This window comes from Bubalus bubalis, chromosome 14 (assembly GCF_019923935.1).
Source record: "Bubalus bubalis isolate 160015118507 breed Murrah chromosome 14, NDDB_SH_1, whole genome shotgun sequence".
NCBI classification, from domain to species: Eukaryota; Metazoa; Chordata; class Mammalia; order Artiodactyla; family Bovidae; genus Bubalus; species Bubalus bubalis.
The window spans coordinates 35,594,388-35,618,257 of NC_059170.1; the positions used below are offsets into that span (position 1 = coordinate 35,594,388).

Consider the following 23,870-nt stretch of genomic DNA (forward strand, 5'->3'; position numbering starts at 1 on the left):
CTCCCTTTTAAAAACATATTCATTCGCCAGTCCAGGTTCAATGCAGGATACAGGAAGCTTGGGGCTGGTGCACTGGGATGACCCAGAGGGATGGTATGGGGAGGGAGGTGGGAGGGGGGTTCAGGATGGGGAACACGTGTACACCCGTGGTGGATGCATGTTGATGTATGGCAAAACCAATACAATATTGTAAAGTAAAAAAATAAATTAATTAATTAAAAAAATAATAAAAACATATTCATGTGCTCATACTTTGCTAGTACTGAGACATGTTCAATGTGCCTCTTGGGTAGTCCAGCAATCTGACTTCCACTTCTCACTGCCACCCAGGCCATTAGGAGACATTAAAGGAGGTTCCAGAAGGGGAGAATGACTATCCTCACACAGCCCTTCTCTCACTCACTTCCACTGGAGTCCATAGCAGTGTCCCTGGCTGCAGGCTTCTGTACTTTTCAAGCCAGGGGTGACTCAGCAGCTAATCTGGGAACAAGGAAGCCAGGACCAGCAGGCAACAAAGGACACACTGATCCAAGGATGCCACAACTGAGAGGCATGGATTTTGCTTATAACTCCTTATAATTTTTAACACAGCTTAACAGGCTACATTTAGATAACCTCACAGTAGGAGGCTGTATTACACTTGGGTTAGAACCTGGGACAATGAGCAACAACAGGCCTCCACTCTGAAGAGGAAGCAGCCAGCACTAGCCACATGTCTTCCTCTCCTTGTACCTTCCATTCTCTTAAACATAACAGTGTAGTAAGAAAAGGACTTTGAAGTCAGATGATCCTAAATCAATTATTTTTACAACGTAAGTGCAAGTGACACAGCTAAATGGACTTTATGAATCATTAAACTTCCACAACAGATGACCATACAATGCTATACAAACAACCCAAATGGAGGGTCATTTTTTTCCCAGCTCTTTTATTCCTTTAACATCTTAACAAAAGAACATTCCTCAAGTTTAAAAAAAAAAAACAACTTTGAAAAATATACAGTTTCATATTATTTACATAACATACAAGTACAGGTCCCAGTATCATACAAACATATGTTAGAAATATAGTGAGAAGGTACGATATAACTCACTGCTTCCTGAATGGCTAGGGTAACAGACACATTTGCATTTTCCAACTACCTTTGTTGCTTATTATCCTGATGCAAGGCACCTGAGAGGTTGGAAGACTTCTGAATGTGAACTTCAATAGCTTCTATTTTGATCTTATTGATTTCAAAACTGACTACATTTTAAATCTCTTTACAAGTTTACTTTAACCAAAACTAAGCTATCTTTATAGTCATTATCCTAAATAATCAAATATTAATCACATGTACTGTTAATACGTACACAGATCTAAGTCAAACATACAACTGTGCAGCTAAGTTATACATGATTATATATTTAACCCCAGGACACTCCCTAGTGCTTTGTGAGCAATCCAAATTTATTAAAGTGCCAACTCTTCAGTTTCCATGCTCTCAACTGGCTTTTTGAATGTATTTTTAAAAATGGCTTAAAAAAAAAAGAATAATTAGAATAATTGCTACTTATAAATTAATCAAGAAACCTAAGATAAAAAATCCTAAATTATAGTTTTATTTTTATTTAAAAATATGTTGGAAATTCTGCATATGCCCATGATCAAGCTTATTATCAATGCACATTACTTAAAATTTTGATGACATGGTTTGTTCTGACAAGTCCTCCTTCAAGCTGAACGCCAAAATAAAGGAACTCCTGTAGACTTCCACTGGCCCTGCCACTGTTGATGTGTACTGCTTCCTTGTTAACGATAATGATGACTTTTCATCTGCCTTTTATCACCTGGACAGTTTTCCGGCCATAATGATAATAACTGTAAGCTGATGCAGCTGTGGTAAAAGCTGTAAAACACCTTTTATGGAAGAAAAGAAAATTTAGTTTAAATGGTAACTATAAATATACATAAAGAATATACATAATATATACTAAAGAATACATTTAAAAGAGTTGTTTAAAAGTAAAAAAGGCTGTTAGTATAATTGTTTTTAATGAGAATCTAAATATATCGCTTTTCCTTAAGACTTCATTTGAATCAATAATGTCAAACAATTAATCTAGTTAATGAATCTGAAAAAATAATAATAGCAATTGTCATTTTTACCCAGACATTTTTGTATGATAGGTAGTTTTATTTTCACAGCCTCACCTTACAGAGGAAACACTGGCCCCGAGAGCTTGCTCAGGGCCACAGAACTATGAGTCTGGCCTGGTTCCAGCTCTAGAGCCCTTGTGCTCCTCCCACTGTTCCATGCTGCTTAGAGTATTAGTATTAGAAACTATTTCTTGCATATTTGGGGAATTCTAATAATCTGAGTCATTTTAAATACAATTCTGCTTTCTTTACTTAAAATTAATAGAAATTAATCAGATTCTCTTTGAAATGACACGTATGACGCTCATGGCTCGCTGACTGTATGCAGCTTTATGCACACATGAGCTTCTGCTTCTGCCAGGTGAGGTGCAGGCTCATCAAGACCATTTTTGTTTGACCCCAAACCTGTTTATGCCAGTTTAATATCCTAAATTCACACATAAATTTAATGAAATATACATGTAGGACAAGTTGCTATTTCTGGGAATTAAGCTAGAAGCCTTGGAAAGGCAAGGCAATGTGCTAAACACTACTGCTGAAGTAAGTAGGCAATACGGGCTTCCCTGGTGGCTCAGTGTAAAGAATCTGCCTACCAATGCAGGAGACGCAGGTTTGATCCCTGGGTCGCGAAGATCCCCTGGCAAAGGAAATGGCAACCCACTCTAGTACTCTTGCCTGGGAAATCCCATGGACAGAAGGAACCTAGCAGACTACTACAGTACATGGGGTGGCAAAGGAGTTCAATGCAACTTAGTGACTGAACGACAAGTAGACAATATAATTGCTAAAACACTGGAGAAAATAATAAAAATCTACAAAGTTTCTATACTCTGCTTCATAAATGCCTTACATTCTTATATCATTTTAAAAGAAAAGAAAATGAAAATCAGAGTTTTTTGCAACAAAGGAAAAATATCCTACTGATGAGCCTATAATCAAAGAAAATGAGTTGGGCTTATACCAGAAGATATAGGACAAATGAGTGTACAATTTATATTTTAGCAAATAAAATGTTCAGCATGTGTATTATTTTTAAAGCTTCTTAGCTTAGCTGACTTTAGTTAACCATTTTCTGGCTCAGACTGCATCAAGCAATGCTTTAATTATCAAGTTAAAAATATAGTAAAATATAGAGCTTTAGTATCGGTATGATGTACATGGACTCAAAGTATGAATCTGACACATTTTCAAGGCTACACACAATCTTAACAAAATAAAATTCAAACTCCTTTCTCCAAGTTTCTTCCCCACTCTGCCCCATTCATTAGGCTGGGTGCACTTCCTTTTACCCACTCTCCTGAGTGGGTAAAATACATCTGAGTTTGCTCAGGGTCTGTCCTTCACCAGAAAGGCTTCCCCTCAGTCTCTTTTCATCTAGACTTCATGGCTCAAATGCCACTCCTCCCTGAAGCTTTTCCTCTTCTTCCTATTTGGAATATATTTTTCTCCTCCAAAACCTCAACATAAATCTCTCATCCCTTATAACTTGCATCAAAGCCCCTATAACTTCTACATCCTATAATTGATAGTAAGCTTCTTAAAAATGGTATCAATCAAAAAATATAGCCCCTACAGCTTTACCCAGTGTTTAATAAACATGGTTAAAGACAAAGTAATTCTAGGATTGTCACAATAAGCCATTTAGTTGACGTCCTCAGAGAGTACTTCTAAATTAAGCTTACCATAGGATCTGAAGGTAAATGCTGTCAGCATAATTGAAAACTGGAGCTGCCAAAGAAGCTGCCACCAAGATTAACTGGACTGCTGTGTTCACCTTTAAGAAAAGAAGTCACAAAAAACAGTGCCAACCCAGTCATGTTTCAAGCTTACAAGAGAAAGGCATAACCCATCACAGTATAACACAACAGACTCTCAGCATGCCTGATATTGTAACATCTCTGCCAAAAAAGCTGGCATTCACACAAATGGCTGAACTTCACTAACTGGCTCATCTGTCTGCACAGCTACCCTTTGCAAAAGGTGGGGAAGGGCAACTATCAGAAAACACCATTATCTTGAATTTTCGTAGTAATTCAGTAATATTGTAAAGTTCTTTGCCTTTTTCTCAGTTACCCATTAAAACAGACCTGAGAATATGGAAATAGTGAGGCTACTCTTCACAGGTGAAAAAGTAATGAGTTAAGTGACTTGCCTACAGTCTAGCAGGTTACAGATTGAAACTGAGAACCCAGATTTCCTGGCACTTCATTTAATGCTCCTCTCACTAGCATTGGGTTAGTTATGCAAGTTAGAAAGTTGAAATGCATTCATCTCCATGAGAGGCTCTCAGGAGGAAATGAGTAGGTTTCCCTACCCTAAAAGACAGTATGGTGGAGAAAAGGAAGACGACAAAACCACTGGAGATTTTCTCTACTCATATAGATAAGCATTCTGGCAAAGTAGGTGATATGTTGAAGAAAGCACCAGTGTTATCTTATCCATTCTGCAGCTAGATTACAAGGATTCCACTCCATTTTTAAAAAGAAGTAATAAAAATTGTCTGAAGAACTTATTGCAAGACCAAGGAGTTGAGGCATTTGTTCCTAGCACCTCTTTAAGCCACTTTCCATATGGTGCTATACTCCAATTACTGTACTTGATACATATAAAAGTCACAGAAATAAGTAAATAGGTAAATAAACAAATAATCAACCAACCAATCCATACTTGTAGGTAAAAATTAACTCCAGGGAGTCTCTGGTTTAAGAGTAATCATCCTTTTGTCCCAAAGATGATTGGCATTCTTAACCTGTTAAACCTCTGTCACAAGGGATGGAGCAAAATAATTAGAGCAAACTTATGTGCCTCAACAGGCATTAACAGTGTCCTCTCTGTGTGCAATGACTAGCATGCAATTATTGTCCTGAAAAGGGCTCAGGACAACAGATGGATAACTAAGAGCAGGAGTTGTTTATTAGTGAATAAAACTTTCTCCTATCTTTTTCCATGTAATTGCATGGATATTGCACCTGAAAGAGACCTTATTATATGGTGTTTCCACTACAGGGAGGGGTGGGTAATGAAAGCAGAAAGAAATCTTCATACTCTCTTTGTGTCTCAATCAATATGCAATTATGCTTCTACTTTCTCCACCTCCCCTAAGTGATGGCCCTAATACTTCATTCAGAGACTTAAATTCTTAGACCACCAGACCACTAACACAAAACACACATGTATACTAGAGCTCCAGAGAGCCTGGAGGACAAAAGAACTGGGTTGGTGACTCCATTCTATCCACTATGGTCAACGCATTAAAATCTATCTTATTTTCAGCTGCTCCAGACTGAGGTTTATAGTCATTATAACAATCCACAAGGGAATAATAACTTAAAAGGATGTTGTGTGTCTCTTACCTTACTGATGAAGGTTGGTTTTAACCTAGCAGTGGCATAACAAGGATTGAAATACTTAGAAAGTGTTCGCTGGCAGAGGACAAAAAAAAAGGATAAACTTTATTCAATTTATTAAGTTTAAAATAAATATTTTGCTATTATTAATATATGTAACAGTTACTGAGTGTATACCACATGCCTGGCTATATGCTAGATCTACCACAAAGTCTGGCTGATGACATCTTTTTACTAAACAAATTTCCCTCATCATTATTTTTCCCTTATAGGCTAAAAATCAAAATGAATAAAATGTTGACATTTTCACTGGACTGGGAATCAAAAGATGAGACTGTTATGCTCATGTAGTGATTATTAGCTAAGTATAACTTATCTGCTCAAATATTTGTAGAACCAATGAACAAAAGTGCAAACAAATTATCCTATGCTCATAAAACTATAATTTTTAAAAACCAGTTCTAGAGAATCCATAGTAGAAGCTAATTTACACAGGAAAGGGTGCTTAGTCATAAAACACTCTTAAGAAGGGACTTCCCTGGTGGTCCAGTGGCTGAGACTCTGAGTTCCCAATGCAAGGGGTTGGGATTCAATCCCTGGTCAGGGAACTAGATCCCACATGCCACAATTAACAGAGCCCACAAGCTGCAATGAAGATTGAAGATCCTGCATACCACACTAAGAGGCAGCACAACCAAATAAATATTAAAAAACAAAAAGCATTCCTAACAGAGTCTTCTGCAACTAGCCCTTCTAGGGACAGGGCTAGTTGGCCTGAGTTTTATGGGCTATCAAAACAATTTTAACTTAAAATAAAAACATGCTTTTAAAAAATGGATTATTCACATGTTCACTGAACAGTTACTATAATGGTGATTCAAAAGCAAGATGATAGTCTGTTTTTTTTAAATTCCTAGTAAATGGATTAAACACATAATTGTCATAAATTATTCCCATAAAATCCCATAAAACTCCCATGAAAATCAGTACACAATAGTGTTTTTTTCCTTTTGCCTTAAGTTACAAACACTACTAAAAAACATTTTTTTGGAAACAAACTCACCGGTGTTGGAAGAGTTCGATATCTGACATAAAAAACAGCAGCAATCAACATTACATCTCTTGAAATTATCATATAAGTAAGTGGAACTGAAAATCAAATGTAAGATAATTTTGATTGGAATTCTGAAAATTATTTAGACATTACACATAACATAAAGCCTTACCATAAATTGGTGTTTCACCTAAGTAAAAATTTTATAATAAACATTTATTGATGCCTGTCTAGGATCCTTACCATGAACCAGTAATTTTTATATTCTTCTTTTACCTGCCTTCAAAACAAGGCGACAGACAGACTATGTTTTTCAGTTGTAGTTATCAGTGTCAGCTCTACTCAGGCACCACTATTTCCTTGTTACTTCTCCACTTTATAAGTTTGGGGAAAAGATAACCTCACTATAATTACATGGAATGAGATTGTAAAGAGGTTGGAAAAGATGTCAGGACTCAAGCCATTCTGACTTTCAAGAACTGACTGCTTGCTTCTGTAGTCTAGATTATTTTATGAACAGCAAATTTTGCTATATGTACCACTTGTGGGGAAACAATATCTTCAATTTTGCCCGGCCAGTTCCTATCCAAGCAACTTCCATTTTTCTTTCTGCTTATTCAGTCAATGAATTCTAACTAAACATGAACCCAACTTGTTGATAGTTTTCTCATTATTCCTAAGATCCTACAAGATGGCCCCAGAGCCAGAAGAAGGACATTTTAAATGGACACCCAAGGAACTCCTGCTCCCTTGTTCAGTGAGAATGGGAGGGCAGAGATCTTGTTTCACTTAATATCCTCCCACATCGAAGGAAGTTTTAACCATGACTATAAATCACATTAGAAAGAAATACTTTTTAAAGGAAAAAATCTTGAGGCTAACACTCAGTTCAAATTGTTTCAGTTACTAAAATAAAAGGATCATGCATAGCCCTTCCATAATACCTTCAAACAGCTCTTCTTGAATTACTTTTAAGGCTATCCTTATGGTCTGCTCCAATTTTGACATTCTATTGGTTCAGCAACTTAAGAACAATCTCACTAATTAGTTACAGATTTAAAACTTAAATCTCTGCTGGTTGTGGCTGTTATATACATATAAGTGTTGATCTATGGTGTAGTACTTCATGACAAGATGATTCCAAAGAGAAATGCTTATCCACTCAAATCACGGCATTCAGAGCATAAAAAAGACTCCACTGTATGAGCCAAATAACAAAACAATCCAGTCATGATTTTTAGCAGGATTTTTGTGCCTGTAAACCCAATTTTTCTATATAGCAATAATCAGCTGCAAAATCAAACAACAATCAGAGTTTAAAATGCAGCAAACTCATGCAAATTATATATAGTAAATACAACATTAGAGGAAAATAAACATGTTATTGCAGTTCATCATCACAGGTGGAAAAGAATATAAATAAGAGGTTTCTACAGAAGAACAGATGAGGTGATTGAATATACTGCAAAGCAGTGGGTTCTGGTTCTCTTAACTACCAAAATTACCATTTATTGAGCATCTGGCACAATTTAAGCATTATATACATATTATGTCATTTAATTTACATATCATCTCCATGAAATGTGAACCATCATTATCCCCATTTTACCAATAGGAAAACAAGCCTCAGGCAGATTATATATCCTGGCCAAGGTCACCAGTTAGTCAGTGGTACTGCAAAATGCATCTCTGGACTCAGTTCACCATCTGTCAATCTGTTTGATAGAGGAAAGGACTGTTTAAAAAATCAAGTGTTCCCCAAACTAACTACTCATCACAGAATCACCTCATAAAAGTTTTGTAAAAGCATAGATGAAAGCTCCGTGGGGGTTCACAGTGCAGCCAGACTGGGACCAGGGCTGCAAGGCCTCTGCCAACTGACAGCCTGTATACTGTACATACAGGCTCTTAACTTGCATTCGAGGGGCAACTTTGTCCAGTTCCCTGGTTTTTGAATCTCCTAACTGTTCCTGCCTTCTCTCTCAGTCTTCCCTTGCCTTTTCTTCCAAGGCTAAAGCAGCTTTCCTTTTGTCTATTAGAGTACAACAGTGTGTTGGTGGAGGTGTAAAATGTGTCAGGGAATGCTCCAAGGTTTTCTTCTCTATTTGCTAATTCTGTCTGAAATATAGTTTCTGCAACAAGGAAGTACATCATGGGCAAATTTTATTAGTGTTAAAGGGGAAATAAAATCAAGTCACTTTTACACATAAAGTGATCACTATCAATAGCATACACTGTTGCACTGAAAATTTAACACACAGCCACACTCATTTGTTTATGTATTTTCTATGGCTGTTTTCACACTACAATAGCAGACTTGAGTAGCTGCAACAAAGACCACATGACCCACAAAATTGGAAGTGTTTATTTACTATCTGGCCTTGACTGAAAAAGTCTGCCAACATTTGTTCTACATGCTAACCTCTAAATCAGGACCTCCACAACCTCTAAGGAGCAGACAGAGAGCTCCTGTCTATAGAACAGACTTACAAGTACTGAAAACTCAGGGCCATGTCTGGTCCCTCTCTGTCTGTTTACCCCAGAGGGAATGATACCACTCCGTGAATTCCACCAACGCTCAGAGGGCACCCGGTTAACATTTTACGAAGTGAGTAGCCAAGGCTCACTAGGCATTTTAACAGTCTCTGTCATAAAAGAGAGACCAAAACAAACAGGAAAAAAGAAAGAGTGTACACACATACACACACACACACAAACAGAAGACATCCTGAAATGATGATATGCACCTATGATGTAAGAAAAAGACTTAAAAAAAAAGAACACATAGAACAAGAGCTCTTGGAAATTAAAAACAACAGCAATAAAAAAGTCAATAAAAGGATAAATGACAAAGTTGAGGAAATCTCCCAGAAAGAGAATAAAAGAGAGTTTCCAATAAGAGAATCTGGAGAGAAATGTTTAGAACTTAAGGATAAGCTTTCAGACTGAAGGGGCCTTCTCATTACCCAGCACAATGGAAGACAAACTAGAACATAAACTATTGTAAACTCTCAGGCCAACAAGGTTAAAAAAAAGATCCTCAGGTTCAGCTTCCGTTAATATCTGAGTAGGTAATAATTCTCCTGCTAACACAATTAAAGACCATTTAAAAAAAAAACTTGAAAGTGAAAAGCTTATAAGATGCTAAGAAAGTATCACAATGAGAACTTGGGAAAATAAGCCTAGGCACTCAGAGCCACTGTCCGTGACCCTAGAGAAGTAAGCAACAAAGCCGAATAAAACAAAGGGGTTTTGGCAGCCTTATGTGATGGTGGAACCGTAGTCAAAGCCCAGAGTCCTCAGGTTGGGCAGTGACAAACCACTTCCTAGCTTTAAGCTAGGATCTGAACAAATATTCCCATAGGGTTGAGACAGGAGTTGGCCCTAAGTAAGCTAAACCTTAAAAGAATGTTTTATCTGGCCGTCTAGGTAGTCCCAGACTATCAGCATTCCTAGACAGCTGGCAGAACTGAACAAAAAATCTCTTCCAGAGAGTGATGCCATCATCCTATACATCAAAATATTTCTCCAAATTATTATAAAATATTAATACAGTGTCTAACAGTTTAAAAATACCAAAGACATAAGATACCATGAGTAAAAATCAACAGAAACAGACACATGAAAGAGATCCTCAAAAGATATAAAACTAAAGCTTACTATGTTCAGAGGGCTATATATAAAAATTAAAGGGATATACATGAAAATTTCAGCAGGAAACTGAAAACTATAAAAGATGATTTGCTAAGTTTGAAGAAGAATAAAATAGAAATTCTATAACAAAAAAACACAATAGAAGATTTAAATGAATTTGGCTCAGCTGACGAGAGAAGCAGTGAAATGAGAGAGTGTGCTTCAGCTTCATTAGTAATCACCTAGAATGGAGTTCAGAAAGATAAAATGAGTAGGTAACATGCAGAAAAGAGGCCAAGACACAAAGGATACAGTGAGATCTAACACAGATATATTGCAGTCCCAAAAGGAGAAAAACAGGCAATACCTGAAGATTGTGGCTCAGAATTTTTTATAACTGATTAAAGATATCAATCTATATATTAAAAAGCCCAACAAATCACAAGCAGGATAAATAAAAAAGAAAAATCACACCAAATACTATGAAAAACCAAAGAGAAAGAAGAAATCTTAAAAACAGCCAGAGTAAAAAAAAATACCTTGGAAAATGAAATGAGTTAACAGTTGATTTCTTATTACCAACAATAGAAATGAGTAGACAATTGCATGGTACTCTTGTGGGGAAAGTAAGATCCCACATGCCATGGAGCAGCTAAGCCCACATGCCACAACTACTGAGCCCATACGCCAGAACTAAAGAGTCCATGTGCTGCAACATAAGATCCCACATGACGCAACTAACGTGACACAGCCAAATAAATAAATATTCACACTTTACATAGACAAAAGTAGAACAGAACATGCGGCTCAAATAAAACACAAAGTAAAATGGAAGACTGCTACACAAATAGCAGTAATCATAGTAAATGGATTAAATGTTCCAGTTGAGAGAGAAAATATTTTTAGACTGGCTATATTAAAAACCTATTATATGTTATTTACAAGCAATACCTAAAATAGATGTAGACAAGTTGAAAGTGAAAGATTTATTTATCATGCAAACACTGGCCAGAGGTAAGCTAGTGTAGCTAAAGTAATATTCAAAAAAAACAGACAAAAGCAAGAATCATTTCTAAAGATACAGAAGGTCACTTCAAAATAAAATATTCAATTCACCAAGAAGACAACAATTTTACTTTATATGTACTTAACAGCATAACTTCAAGAGACACAAAGCAAAAATCAGAGCTAAAAAGAAAAAGTAATGGAAAACTAGACACAGCAGGAAACTTCACTCTCAGTAGTTGACAGAAAAGCAGACTAAATGTAAAAAATGTCAGTAAAGAAATAAAAGTTAAAAAAAAATGAAATAAAAGTAATTTATTAGGACTAAAAATTTGACAAAATGGACACACATAGACCATCACACCCAATGATCACAGAATACAAATTCACTTGAAAAATGCCTAAAAAGTTTGTTTATAAAATTTGACTGTATACTGGACTGAAGGGCTGAAAATCACAGAGCACGTTCTTTGAATACAGGTAATTATGCCCAAAATTAGTAACAAAAAAAAATTGTTAGAAAATCCCACAAATTGAGAAATAAATTTTTATTAACTCCACAGGCCAAAGAAAAATCATAATAGAAATAGATTACTCTGAATTCAGATAATGATAAGAACACAAATACCAACATATGAGAAACAGTGAAAAGGAAAATGCAAAATACCTTAAATGCAAACATTAAAAAAGTAAAGCTGAGAGAATTCCCTGGTAGTCCAGTGGTTAGCACTCCACGCTTCCACTTAGGGGGCACAGGTTCGATCCCTAATCAGAGACCAAAGATCCCACCAGCCACAAAAAAAGGAATGAGTTAAACATTCGTCTACAGCTGCACTGTTCAATACAATAGCCACCAGCTACATATATAAAGCACTTGAAATGTGGCTAGTCTGAACTGAGATGCTCTAAGTGCAAACTGCACACTGGCTTTTGAAGACAGAGTATCAAAAAAACAAAAATCTCATTAATGATTTTTATTGATTATACAAAGAAATGACTATTTTTGATCTAGTGGATTGAATAAAATGTTATTAAGGGGAGGGGATAGCACAGGCAGCAATGCATGCTCAGAACATGCTGTCTCCACTGTAGCAGGAGAACAATCTCACACACACACATTTCACCTGTTTCCCTTCACTATGAATATAACTACTAAAAAAATTTAAATTAAATCTATGGTTCCCATTATATCTCTACAAGACAGGACTGATCTAAAGGATTTAGAAAAGAACATCGGAGAAAAGCCAAAGGATGACACAGAAATAAAAGAACAGATTTAATGAAATAGTAAACATATCAGAGAAGTTTGACAAAGCTCAAGTTGGTTCTTTGTAAAGAGTCACAAAACTGACAAACCTCTGGCAAGACAAGTCAAAGAAAAAAAGGACAAATAACTAATAATTAGGATGAAAGGGGGGATACTACAGACCCTACAGACATCAAAAAGTTAATGTGGGTAACTTTAACTTACAAATAGCTTATGGTAATTTTTTTTAATGTTGCTGAAATGAATCAAGTTCCTAGAAAAACATCATAACTCACAAAGCAGACAAAAGATGAACCAGAAAAAACTGAACATATATATTTAAAAGTGAATTATTTTAAAATGTTTTCCCAAAGAAAACTCTAGGAATCAATGGCTTTAACAAGTTCTACCAACATTCAAAGGAATAATTGAAATCTCACACAAAACATCTCCCAAGAATGGGGGGTCGGGGAGGAAGTACACTCCCTAAAATTCATTTTATGAGATTAGTATAAAACTTGATATTAAAACCTAACAAGGGCATTTTTAGAAAAGAATTTTAAGCCAATTTTGTGAAGCTAGATGTGAACTGACAAAATATTAGTAGTAAACCAAATACAGCAATATCTTCAAAATATATCATGATCAAGTTGGATTTATAACAGGAATGTCATCAGGTTTAATTTAGAAAATCAATAATGTAATTCACCATACATTAAGCTTAAATGGAAAAAATATAACTACCATAATACATGAAGAAAAAGAAATTTCATAAAATTCAATATCCAACATAAAAAAACTTCTGAGCAAACTCCCTGTAGAAGTGAACTTTATCCTTACAAAGGGGTTGTACAAAACTCGACAGGAAATGTCATATTTAATACTTAAATATTGAAATCTTTCCTTCTGAAACTGAAAATAAGACACAGACACCACTCTTAATCAACACTGCACTGTGTACTATAGTGAGGCAAAATTTTAAAAAGGTAAAAGTACTGATGAAGAAACACACTGCATCAATTATAGACAATACATAATTGAGGATGCAGAAACTCCAAGAGAATATACATTTATATTATTAGAATAAGAGTTCAGCAAGTTTTGCTAGACACAAAAATTAATATTAGAAATGGATCTTATAAATAATAAGCAGCTATGACAAAATGAAATATTAACAGAGCTACATTTACAAAAGAATCAAGAATTATCTGTTACCTAGGAATAAATCTAATAATTATTTATTACCTCTCTAGAAATAATTAACATTTTGACATTTTAACAAACCTAAATAGAGTATATACAACAGGTTTGTGGACTGGAAGACGATATTATAAAAATGTCAATTCTCCCAAATAAATCTGTAAATTCAATGTATCCCAATAAAATCCCAACAAGTTTTTCTGGGAAACCTGAAAGTTGATTCTAAATCCACATACAAATGCCAAGAGGTAAGAATTTCAAGATAGAAGAACTTGTTCTATTGTATATCAAGACTTTTAGCAAAGTAGTAGTAATTAGGGACAGTCCTGATACAAAGATAGACAAATCAATGGGGAATAAACTAGACAACCCAGAAATGGACTCATGTATATATACACATGGTTTTTTAATAAAAAGTGCTGGGATGGATAATTGAGTGTCCAAAGAAGCAGTTAGAAAATTAATCTCTAAGAGAGAGAATTTTTTTAAATCAACAACTAAAAACAATGTTTTTAAAAAAAATCTTAAAAGCTTTCTAATACAAAACATAATCACATATAAAGGAAAAGGCATCATCAGAATGGCATGAGACTTCTCAACAGCAAGATGGAATCTGGAAACCTATAGAACAAGGTCTTCAAAATTCTGAGTGAAAACAATCTGCAACTGAAAATTATGCCCCTTTTGAATCTCAATCAAGTATGGAGGGTAGAATAAAGACATTTTAGACATCTTAGAATACAGACACTGTACATGTCTAAAAACTTGCTGCCATGCTGCATCCGAGCACAGGAAACAACTGGCGATTACATTCCACATGGAAGCCATGGGAAAAACAGACCCAACATAGAAGACAGAAAATGGAAGTGCCCAGAATGATAATGAGTGATAATGAAGGCTTGAAAAGCAACCTACACCAGTTATATCAACATTATCCATAATGCCAAAACCTAGAAACAATCTCTATGTTCAACAGGAAAATACCTGGCTAACCTCTATGTAAAACAATACAACAAAATACAAAGTAACTCTGAAAAAGCTTCAAGGGAAGCATGAAAATACACACACAACACAATAATCTTAATTATGAATGTTAACAGAATGCTCCTTAGGATCTTTTCCCCTACAAATTATCTATATTACATATAGCATACTCCTGCCCGTTCAATGCCCCCAACCATATACACACCATAATCATGACTTTCAAAGAAGCACACAAACAGTAGTTTAATTCATTTTTAAATTTGGTTATGCAGATTTAAAAGCCTAAAGATAGAGGAGAAAAAGAATCTCTAGATCGAAAAGAATGTACTAGACTGAAACACCACTACACTTCTTCCTATCAAATGTCAGTAACAGCATGGTACTGAAGGAGCCAGTGGCAGTTTCTTTGTTTTCAATCCTATTTCTAACTCAGAAATAAACAGTTTAATCTGCACCAAAGGATAAAAACTGAGAAACACAGCTGAAGTAGAAAATGAACAACCCAAAAAACAGTACAAAATACAAAAGATCATAAACTTTTGTTACAAACAGTATTCAGTGTACAAACTACATGATAATTGAAATTGCATAATAGTGTCTAAGTAATAATAATAACAAAGTGAAATTTTATAGACATCTCTAGGCCTTCAGAGCTCTTATTTATTAAACTGTATTTAGTAAATAAGATGACTCAGGAAAACTTTAAACTGCTTTTAAAAAGCTATGCACTAAGAAAATATAATAGTTTCAAAAGATTCTAGGATAATGTAAATTAGCACTGTGAAATATGTGTTCAATTTTAATTTTAAACAATTTTATTAAGAAAACAGATTCTACTAGTATATATAAAGTTATAAATTTGAAAGTAAAACAAACAGCTTGGCAAGAAAAACAGTTTAATAGTTTAAAATTAGGGAAACAAAAAAATAAAGTTAGGGGAACACTTTAAAGTTGAAAAACATATTTTTGGAACAAAAATTATTTGTCTCTCAATCAAGAGAAATCCTAAGCTGACTAATGTCACCCTTCCCTGTACTATTTAAAAGCACACACAACGGCGCTCTTACCTGGAATAAGATCTGCATAGGTCAAGCTAATATATAAGATACTGATAAGTATTTTATCAGCAAGTGGATCAAGAGCACTTCCCAAAGCTGATTTCTGACTGGCCCAGTTTCGAGCAATAAATCCATCCAACTGAAAATAGAAGTTTTTTTTAATAAATGTCATAATGGGTACAGAGTAGATATCTTGAAGATTAAAAAGGTACCAGAATAACTATACTTTCATAAAATGTAGATAAAACCTCTTCTGTTTCTTACTCCCAAACCTCCTGTTTTACTGGTATACATTTAACTTTTAAATTATCAATTGGTCAGAAAATAATTTTACTTTCCTACAGTACTTTTCTTTTTCAAGGCCTTCAGCTATTTCTCAATGTTTCCACAATGCCCCTCTGAGGGATGAACCCAGACACAAATTTAAAGATGTAAAGAACCCCAATAAAACTCAAAGAAAGCATGACAGACAGAGCACAGACTCAGCACCCCCTACTCTCAAATCCTCAGCCATTTATTTCACTACACCCCAAATAGCTGCTTTTACTTGCAAGGGCTATTCTTTAACGGCAAGATTTCCTAACTCCCATTCCTATCTACCTTTTTATAACAGTATCCAATTCTCTAAGTTTTAGCTGTTATTATTTTTATTTTAACTGTTATCATCAATATTTTTTGTCTAGTGCCGCTGTTAATTCCATGGCTGACTAGATTTGCATGACTTGTACCTGAATAAAATAGTCAATCCTTTGCATTTGGCCTACTTAAAATTTGATTTTCACTACTCTTGGAAACAAATTATATTTTACAGCAGAGGTCATACTTGGTTTCCTGGGAGCCAAGGGGCTTGCAGGCTGGTTTTGTTTGAACTGCCCAGAGGTTTTCAAAGTATAAATTAGTTGCCAATATTTAAATATTCAAAGTCTTACCTCAAAAAAATCCACATCTCCAAGCTCACTTGAGGAATGGGAAGAAAATTGACTGAAATCAAGTACTGCCTATTTTCATTAAACAACGTAGATATTTTCTGATTTTCTAAGTCCCTACCTGGCTTTTATTCATTTTATTTAACTTCAAGCTTCAACAAATGTTTGAATTTTCTAGTCCTATTTCCAAGGAAAAAGATCAAATTACTTTAGACACAATTTAACATGGTACATTTTAAAGGATAAGTCCTCCATATCTCAAGTATTCCAATAACTTAGAGACAGCTGTCATACAGGATAATGGTTACGAACTTAGTCTTCACAGCAGAATGTAAGTGGTGGTTCAAGTACTCGCTCTCCTGCTCACTTAACTGTGTAACTCTGGCCACAACATTTGGCCTAAGCCAAAACTGAGGCTTAGGCCTTCCATTTCCTTTCCTTACTTCCTGTAAGAGAGAGAGAATGCTACCTACTTCAAAGGGTAGGTTGTTTCAGTACATAACATGATTAAAATCTGTTTAGCACTCAGCACTCAGTAAATCCTCAGAAACATCAGTTATCAGCTATTACTACCTCAACTAAAAACACTAACACTAACACTATTACTACCTCAACTGTAACACTAACAGAAAGTGCCTAGACCTGGGGGTTAGGGCCTTGGCAGATTCAGGTGCCAGTTCAGTTTCTGATCTCCATCTCCCATTTTTTCACTGTCATCTTCTCACTCTCATTGCTCGTCTACCCACACTGGATTCCAAGGTCATCAACACCACTTTTTCTTTGTAAATCTCTATAACTCCCTATTCCACTCTCTCTCAATACTACTTAAATACATCTATCATGTACTCTAAGCCGACACCCAAACAGCTGAACACTGAAAAACACCTAAATGAGCTGATTAGTCTCACTTTTACATGACCACAAATCTTGTGTGGGCACTCAATACTGCCTGGTAAACCTACACCTCCTTACTATGTTTACCTTCTCTTTTCAGCCTGCTCTTGCCACAAACTGATTCTGTCCCTCCCAAAGCCTCTCTCTAGCTCATGATCATGTCCATATTTCCTTGAAAAGTAAAAGCAGATTGCCAGCACTCCCTCACATTCCCACCTCTGAATCCACCATCCACCACTATCCAGGCACATTTATCTCTATTATCCTGATCCCTGACCCCAGGTCCTCTTACCTTCTGTGAGTTTCCCCCACCTCCCAAGCATCATCAATCTCTCTCTTCCTACTCAGTCATTTAATTAATTAGTTAATTAACAACAAAAATTTCCCCAGTTTATATTTCTTTATAAACTACCCTTCCTTGACTTTATTCCCCTGTGAAGCAAAACTTCCTCAAAGTGACATCTATTGCCATCACTACCTCACATATGCTAACCAACTCACTCTGACTGCCCCATCCTCTAGAGATGGTACTCATAAAGGTCACCAACCTATCCTCAACACAACTGAAGCACCTTCTTAATATCCAGGACAACTTACTGCTCGATTTTCTTCCTTTCTAACCAGTTTTTCCTTTTCAGTGTCCTTTACCAGCTCCTTCTCCATTTCTCCACATACTGCTCTTTTCTCTGACCCATTCTCTTCTTTTACCACAGCTTAGATGATTTTATCCAGACTTGACCATCTACATAATAACTCTTAAATCTGTCTCTAACCATGACTTCCTCCAACTTCAAACTATTGTATTCAAATACCCAATTGTTACCTCCACCTGAACAGGCGTAACAACTCTTTTCCCACAAACTCTGTCCTACTCTGAATGTTAACCATCATAGAAAATGTAAACCTTCATGCATCTGCTTGTTGAAAAGAAAAAAGTAACTGCTTAGCACTCATATTTAATTCCTTTCTTTCATCCCACATATCCAATCCATTAACCTATCAATTCTATCTTCAAAACATACTCTCAACCCACTACCCTAGATTATTGTATGCCCTCTAACCAGCTTCTCTGTTTCTACTCTTGCATTCCTATAATTCCCTTCCCATACATAACAGAAATCAGGCTTTGTCATTCCCCTGCTTAAACCCTCCATGAGTCTAACCATCTGCCCAGTGGCCATTCTAGAGGCATCAAAACCTCCATGGAGTATAAGTGTAAAACCATGCCAGTTAACTTAGATTTCCACACACATTGTCTTCTATATTTAGAAAAATGTAAATGAGGCCTCTTCCACTTAATGAACATTTCAATCTCATGTGGCAACTAAAGAAAATGTACAAACCAAAAAAAAAAAAAAAAAAAGCAAATTCAGGAACCGAAAAAGATCTTGTCTATTACAAAATAAATAAATAAATAAAAAATCCATTGTCAGTATAATGGTCTTTGACAGACCTGGAGACCATTTTAATAAGTAGAGGCCTTGACACTTCAGAAGTAGGGACAAACCAAGAGGTTGTGTGAATGGGGAGAAATTGTGACAAACAGGAGCTAAATTCTGGAAAAGGAGAGGAGGTAGCCACTTTGAGAGACTGTATTTGATGCACATTTGGAAATGTCATATAACAATGCAAACACCCTCCTTTGTTTATCCTGCAAAACCTTCAGCTAATTCCATACTGCTCAACAGGTGGAATTTTGTTTCTATGAATCTCAAAGGGAATAGCTGATGTTACAAAGGAAGATGTTATACAAACTGCATTAACAGAAAATAAGTTTCTCTTTATTCTCACTAAATACTGAGCATAACTTTTCAAACATACATCAGTTTAAAGAGGCACCAAATTACTATTGCTTGTCTGGGTGCTTACTTGGATCTCAGACCAGCCTTGTATAAGAACATATAATATATATACACAACATCTGTTTCTACATGCTTTTGTCCTGATTTAAAATTTTTCCTCTACCATTTCCCCACTTCCTTCAATTCTGTTTTTGCAGGACACGTAGTTTTATAAGCTATTTCAATTTTTTATGCAACAGGTGGGTGATAAATACAAATAACATCATACATGACAATGACTGGCCAGTTCACAAAAGCCTATATATAACACATAGTGCAGCTTTCTGTTATTAAAATTATTTTCCAAGTTCTAACTTGAAATAACCTGAATTAATCTTTCCCTCCCTCTAAGCTGACACAGTGGTGTCAAAGTATTCTCTTCTCCTCTGTCCATCTACCGGAAGAGTGGAAGGAAGGAAGGATGCCTAATGCCCACCTAGGGCAGGGTCTTCTGGAAGACAGTCAGAGGGGTATGGAGCAGGAATCAAGGACCAAACCTGTGGGGTGCCTATGGCCTCCTGCCAGCATAAACCTGAGCAGAGATCTGGCCTCTACAAGCTCCCAGTCACAACAGCTGGCCCACTACTTCCCTCTCCATCAGTAAAACCAACTGTTGTTGCAGATCAGATACTTCTCTCTACTACATAAGCAGAAAAAAACAGTCTCAGCTTCTCTCATTTATTTATATCCCTAAAGCAAGTAGTTGGCCCTTTGAGAATTTCTAAGGCTTCTTTCTTTCTTGAAGAAGTTCTCCAATGCCTCCCTACAACCTCTACTTCCTTCCTTAGATAATACAAAGAATAACAGAGTCCCACATAGATGCTAATGACAAGCCTTTATAAAAGTACTAGGTGAAATGCATCTTTGAGGATTTTCTTCCAAGGAAAGGCAAACTGAAGCTGCATTATTTCAGTGTAGTGGAGACTGGGATTTAGAAGGGGAGCAGAACAAGGGGAGTGCCTTTACAACTTACCAAGTCAGTTAGCCCAGCTAAAGCAAAAACTCCTAATGCAATATTAAAATCTTCTTCAATAATCAAATAGCCCAAAACTGGGGCCAAGCCAATCCTCGTCATTGACAACATATTTGGGATTGTCCATGGGTTTTCATACTGAAATATAAAGACAACAAAATTTAAATTAAATACTATAAATTCATACTTTAAATAACTATATACACTGGAAAATACACTCCAGCAACTTATAGGTATGTCATGTACCCAAACACAGACTAAAGTACTGACTATATAGATTTTCTTACTAGAGAGAAGGAATAAAAATATCATATAAGTCAGGATTGTAATACACGACTTCACAATTAGAATTCAACACTAAAAACATACTGCTTTTAAAAATGAAACTTCAACATTGCAAATCAACTATATTCAATAAAATTGTTTTAAAAAGAATTACTTTCCCTTTATACAAAATAGAAAATTTTTAGAAGTGAAACTTCAGGAAAATCTTATACTTCAAGGAGACAAACAGTCTAGAAAGTGTCAGAAAAAAGCCAAATTATCGACCAGGGGCATTCTGGCTAAAAAACATTTATTGCAAATAACCTCTCCTCACTCTTCTATACATACCCATCAAAAGAATGCTAAATGCCATACACAGCGTTTGGAGATACGAATGAAGAAGGGTTAAAAACATCTAACTCCATAACGTCATCACTAAACTGGAGAATTGCTGGAAGAAAATGGAACAAGGAATAGTGTCTGAAATCCTTGGGAAATCTGTTAAAAATAGCCACAGCAATGTTAAGATCCCCAACCAGAAGCTGAGGGCTTTCACAGCTTCCCTATGGGAGCTTTATGATTCCTTGAAACTTCATTGGGAGGCAAGGTGTCTGAAGTTGGCATCAACAAAAGGGCACCATGGCAGCTGCTCTGAAGAACATTCCTTCCTTGCCAAAACAAAATCTGTTTCACGAAAGGGTACTTCAACTTTAAAGAACTAAGACACATGACACAAAACTGGGTACAGAAATAATACAGAGAAAATGTCATTTCCTAAAGGTTAGTTTCTCCACTGAGTCAAGACTGCCAGTTCTATCTCATGGGACTATCTCCTCACAAGATAACCCTATTTAACCTCATTCTCAACCAGTAAGCAATTTGTCTGAATCTTAATCTTTTAGAAAAGTAACAGCATCCACTTCTAAAGGCCTCTTTTAAAATACCTTGAACCATTCTGTAAGAAAAGGCAATTCTCTAAAGATACTAAGCTTGTGTTTATAAACAGAACCAGGCAAGAAATGTTCACCTCAGCCTGGAAGGATAATGGGGTTTGGGGGGTCAGGGAGCAGAATACTGTCACTAAAGCTACAGAAAAATTCAAATTTTCTGGGAAACAATCAGCACTACAAACCTCTACTGGAGGACCTTTTATTGAAGGTAAACCACAATATTAATTAAATGGACTCATTCTTGGAACATTCCAAACTCCAGTTCAAAGGTCCAAGTGTTCAGAGTCCAGATTTATCTGCAGTACAGATAAATCAAACACTGATCCAGTATAACAGCAACTCACTGAGGAGGGAAGGGGAGGGTACAGTTCGTGACTTTGAAAAGGGAAACACAAAGCAAAAGGTCAGAATACAGAGGGCCAAAATTCATAACAGAGATGCCCATGGGGCAAAACTAAAGACAGCTGCAAACAACCACATCGTTTCATTTGGTGAATTAATAAACCAGACTGAATGGTCCTGGAACAATGAAAAGGATTCGTTTTAGCTCCACACAAAATATTTCAGTTAAAATACCTCATTAATTTCTAATTATTAAATTTGTGAACGTTTCTAAACTAAAATTAAGAGAGCTAATCTCAGATTACCCAACCAGATAACCTGTGGCATACTCGACCAACTACTGCCGTTCTGGGAAGGATTTCAGCCAGGATATGGCAACCTCAAAGCATCCAGCATTCAAACCCCAACATGCTTTAGCTATTAATGGAGCTGTGACCCCTGCCAGGATGTGGCCAACCCAACCCATGCTGTACAACTGATGAAAGCGGCACAGGGGCCCACTGAAGACATAACAATTGAAGATGTAATAATTGCATGAGTCTTGCTACATGACATCAAAAGCTCTCCCACACTCATGCTCTGATGTCTTCTGTTTGGTCAGTATTTCAACAGGTGAGCAAACAAATCTTTTCCTCCTTTACCTCAGAAAGTCTTAATCTTTTTCTATAATTAGAGGTTAAAAGATCTTTTAATTACGATCTAAATTAGTTACCCTTCATCCTATACAATGTTTAAAGTTACCAAAGGTCAAACGGTAGTTAACCAAACCTGCACAAGCAAACAGAAAGGCCTGTATATATTTCTGAAGACGCTCACAGACTTGCCTTAAACATAGGGGATTCGCTTCATAAAATTTAAAATGGGCTTTTAAAAAGATAAGTGAAGGCTATTTTTACCAATGCAACATCCAGAGGCGCGTCCAGCTACAGGTGAGGATAGAGGGGGAGGAGAGGATTCTAACTTCACCACCGAGACGCAAAGAGGATCAGGCTGGTACCGCTGATATTCGTCCCGACCGAATGACCTACCCGTAACTTCTCTTGAGGGAACGGTTTAAAAGTTCTGAAATGGAAGCATCGGACCTGACCAGCCAGGGCACGTTATTCGTGTCCGGGACCGAGCCCGCCGGAGCCGTCGCCTCTCCGTCTCCTCCTTGGTACGTACCAGGTTGGAGGCGCTCGTCGGGCCCCACTGGCCACGTCGGGCCTCAACAGCAGCGTCCTCTCCGGTCGCGGGCCCGGGGGTTGCCTTCTCCGCGCCCGAGCAGTGGGCTCGCGGGCTAGCCCCAGGCAGCCGCAAGCCGAGCGCAGCCGGGCGCAGCCACCAGCGCTCAGCCAGGAAACCCAGGCAGCCGGGCGCGGGCGGCAGCAGAGCCCCGCGGGCGCGCCCCTTTCCCGGCCGCGCTCCTGGTGCCCACGCGGCGACGCGCAGGGCCCCCCAAGAGGCGCGCGCCATCCGCGAAGCCAGCATGACCCTGCTGGCGCTCGAGGGGGACGCAGTCGGCGAGAGCTCAGCAATCCAGGGCACTGGCGAACCGCTTCCTCATCGACTCCCCGCAATATTGGAGAAGATCGACGGCCTCCATACTGGTTCTCAAACCCCAACACGCTATCTTATACAGGTGGCCTCAGATCGCCAAGGACGGAAGCCTTCGCGACGCTTTTGCGACACCGTCGCCGCTGGGCTTACCAGCGCCCCCGGCGGCGGCGGCACTCGCGCGCCGTTAGGCCCTGCGGGCTGCAAAGGAGGTGTTTTGTGTAGCCGCTATCTGCCCGCCCACCGGCTTCGGGGTCGGTGGGGAGGGGAGGGGAAGAGCGCGCAAACCGGACGACGGCGCGGCAGCTGTGGCCGGGATAGGGCAGAAGTCGTCTCCGGTCCTGCCCCGAAACCAAAGGTGTCCGCGGCTCTGGAAGGAGGCGTTGGGGGTGGGGCGCTTCGTGAGAGGTATAAATATTACTGAAATACCTAGTACGGAAGAAGTATTTAATACTGGCTCTCTGTTCTTTTCCCTGTT

The 23,870-nt window shown here is 37.3% G+C and overlaps 1 protein-coding gene across 2 annotated transcripts; it reads right to left on the minus strand.

Moving 5' to 3' along the window:
- Positions 1-908: 908 nt before the first annotated feature.
- Positions 909-23,517, minus strand: CRLS1 (cardiolipin synthase 1). 2 transcript variants are annotated; one of them, XM_006047738.3, is made up of 7 exons: positions 23,021-23,517; positions 20,301-20,438; positions 15,676-15,805; positions 6,550-6,635; positions 5,493-5,561; positions 3,822-3,913; positions 909-1,899 (listed from the first exon to the last, which is right to left on the minus strand). In XM_006047738.3, the coding sequence occupies exons 1-7, from the start codon at positions 23,324-23,326 to the stop codon at positions 1,812-1,814; spliced, it is 909 nt and encodes a 302-aa protein (XP_006047800.1). In that variant the 5' UTR covers positions 23,327-23,517; the 3' UTR covers positions 909-1,811. The 2 variants fall into 2 exon arrangements, with proteins under 2 accessions (XP_006047800.1, XP_025119817.1); XM_025264032.2 differs by lacking the exon at positions 23,021-23,517 and adding an exon at positions 22,885-23,012.
- Positions 23,518-23,870: the final 353 nt, after the last annotated feature.

Bases quoted from the DNA above. Each gene is read 5' to 3' on its own strand.
- CRLS1 (XM_006047738.3), bottom strand. From the start codon at position 23,326: ATGCTGGCTTCGCGGATGGCGCGCGCCTCTTGGGGGGCCCTGCGCGTC. The intron at 6,636-15,675 runs GTAAGAGCGCCG...TTTGATTTTCAG, and splicing joins CTATGCAGATCTTATTCCAG to TTCCACTTACTTATATGATA. The intron at 1,900-3,821 runs GTAAGCTTAATT...CTTCCATAAAAG, and splicing joins ATTTACCTTCAGATCCTATG to GTGTTTTACAGCTTTTACCA.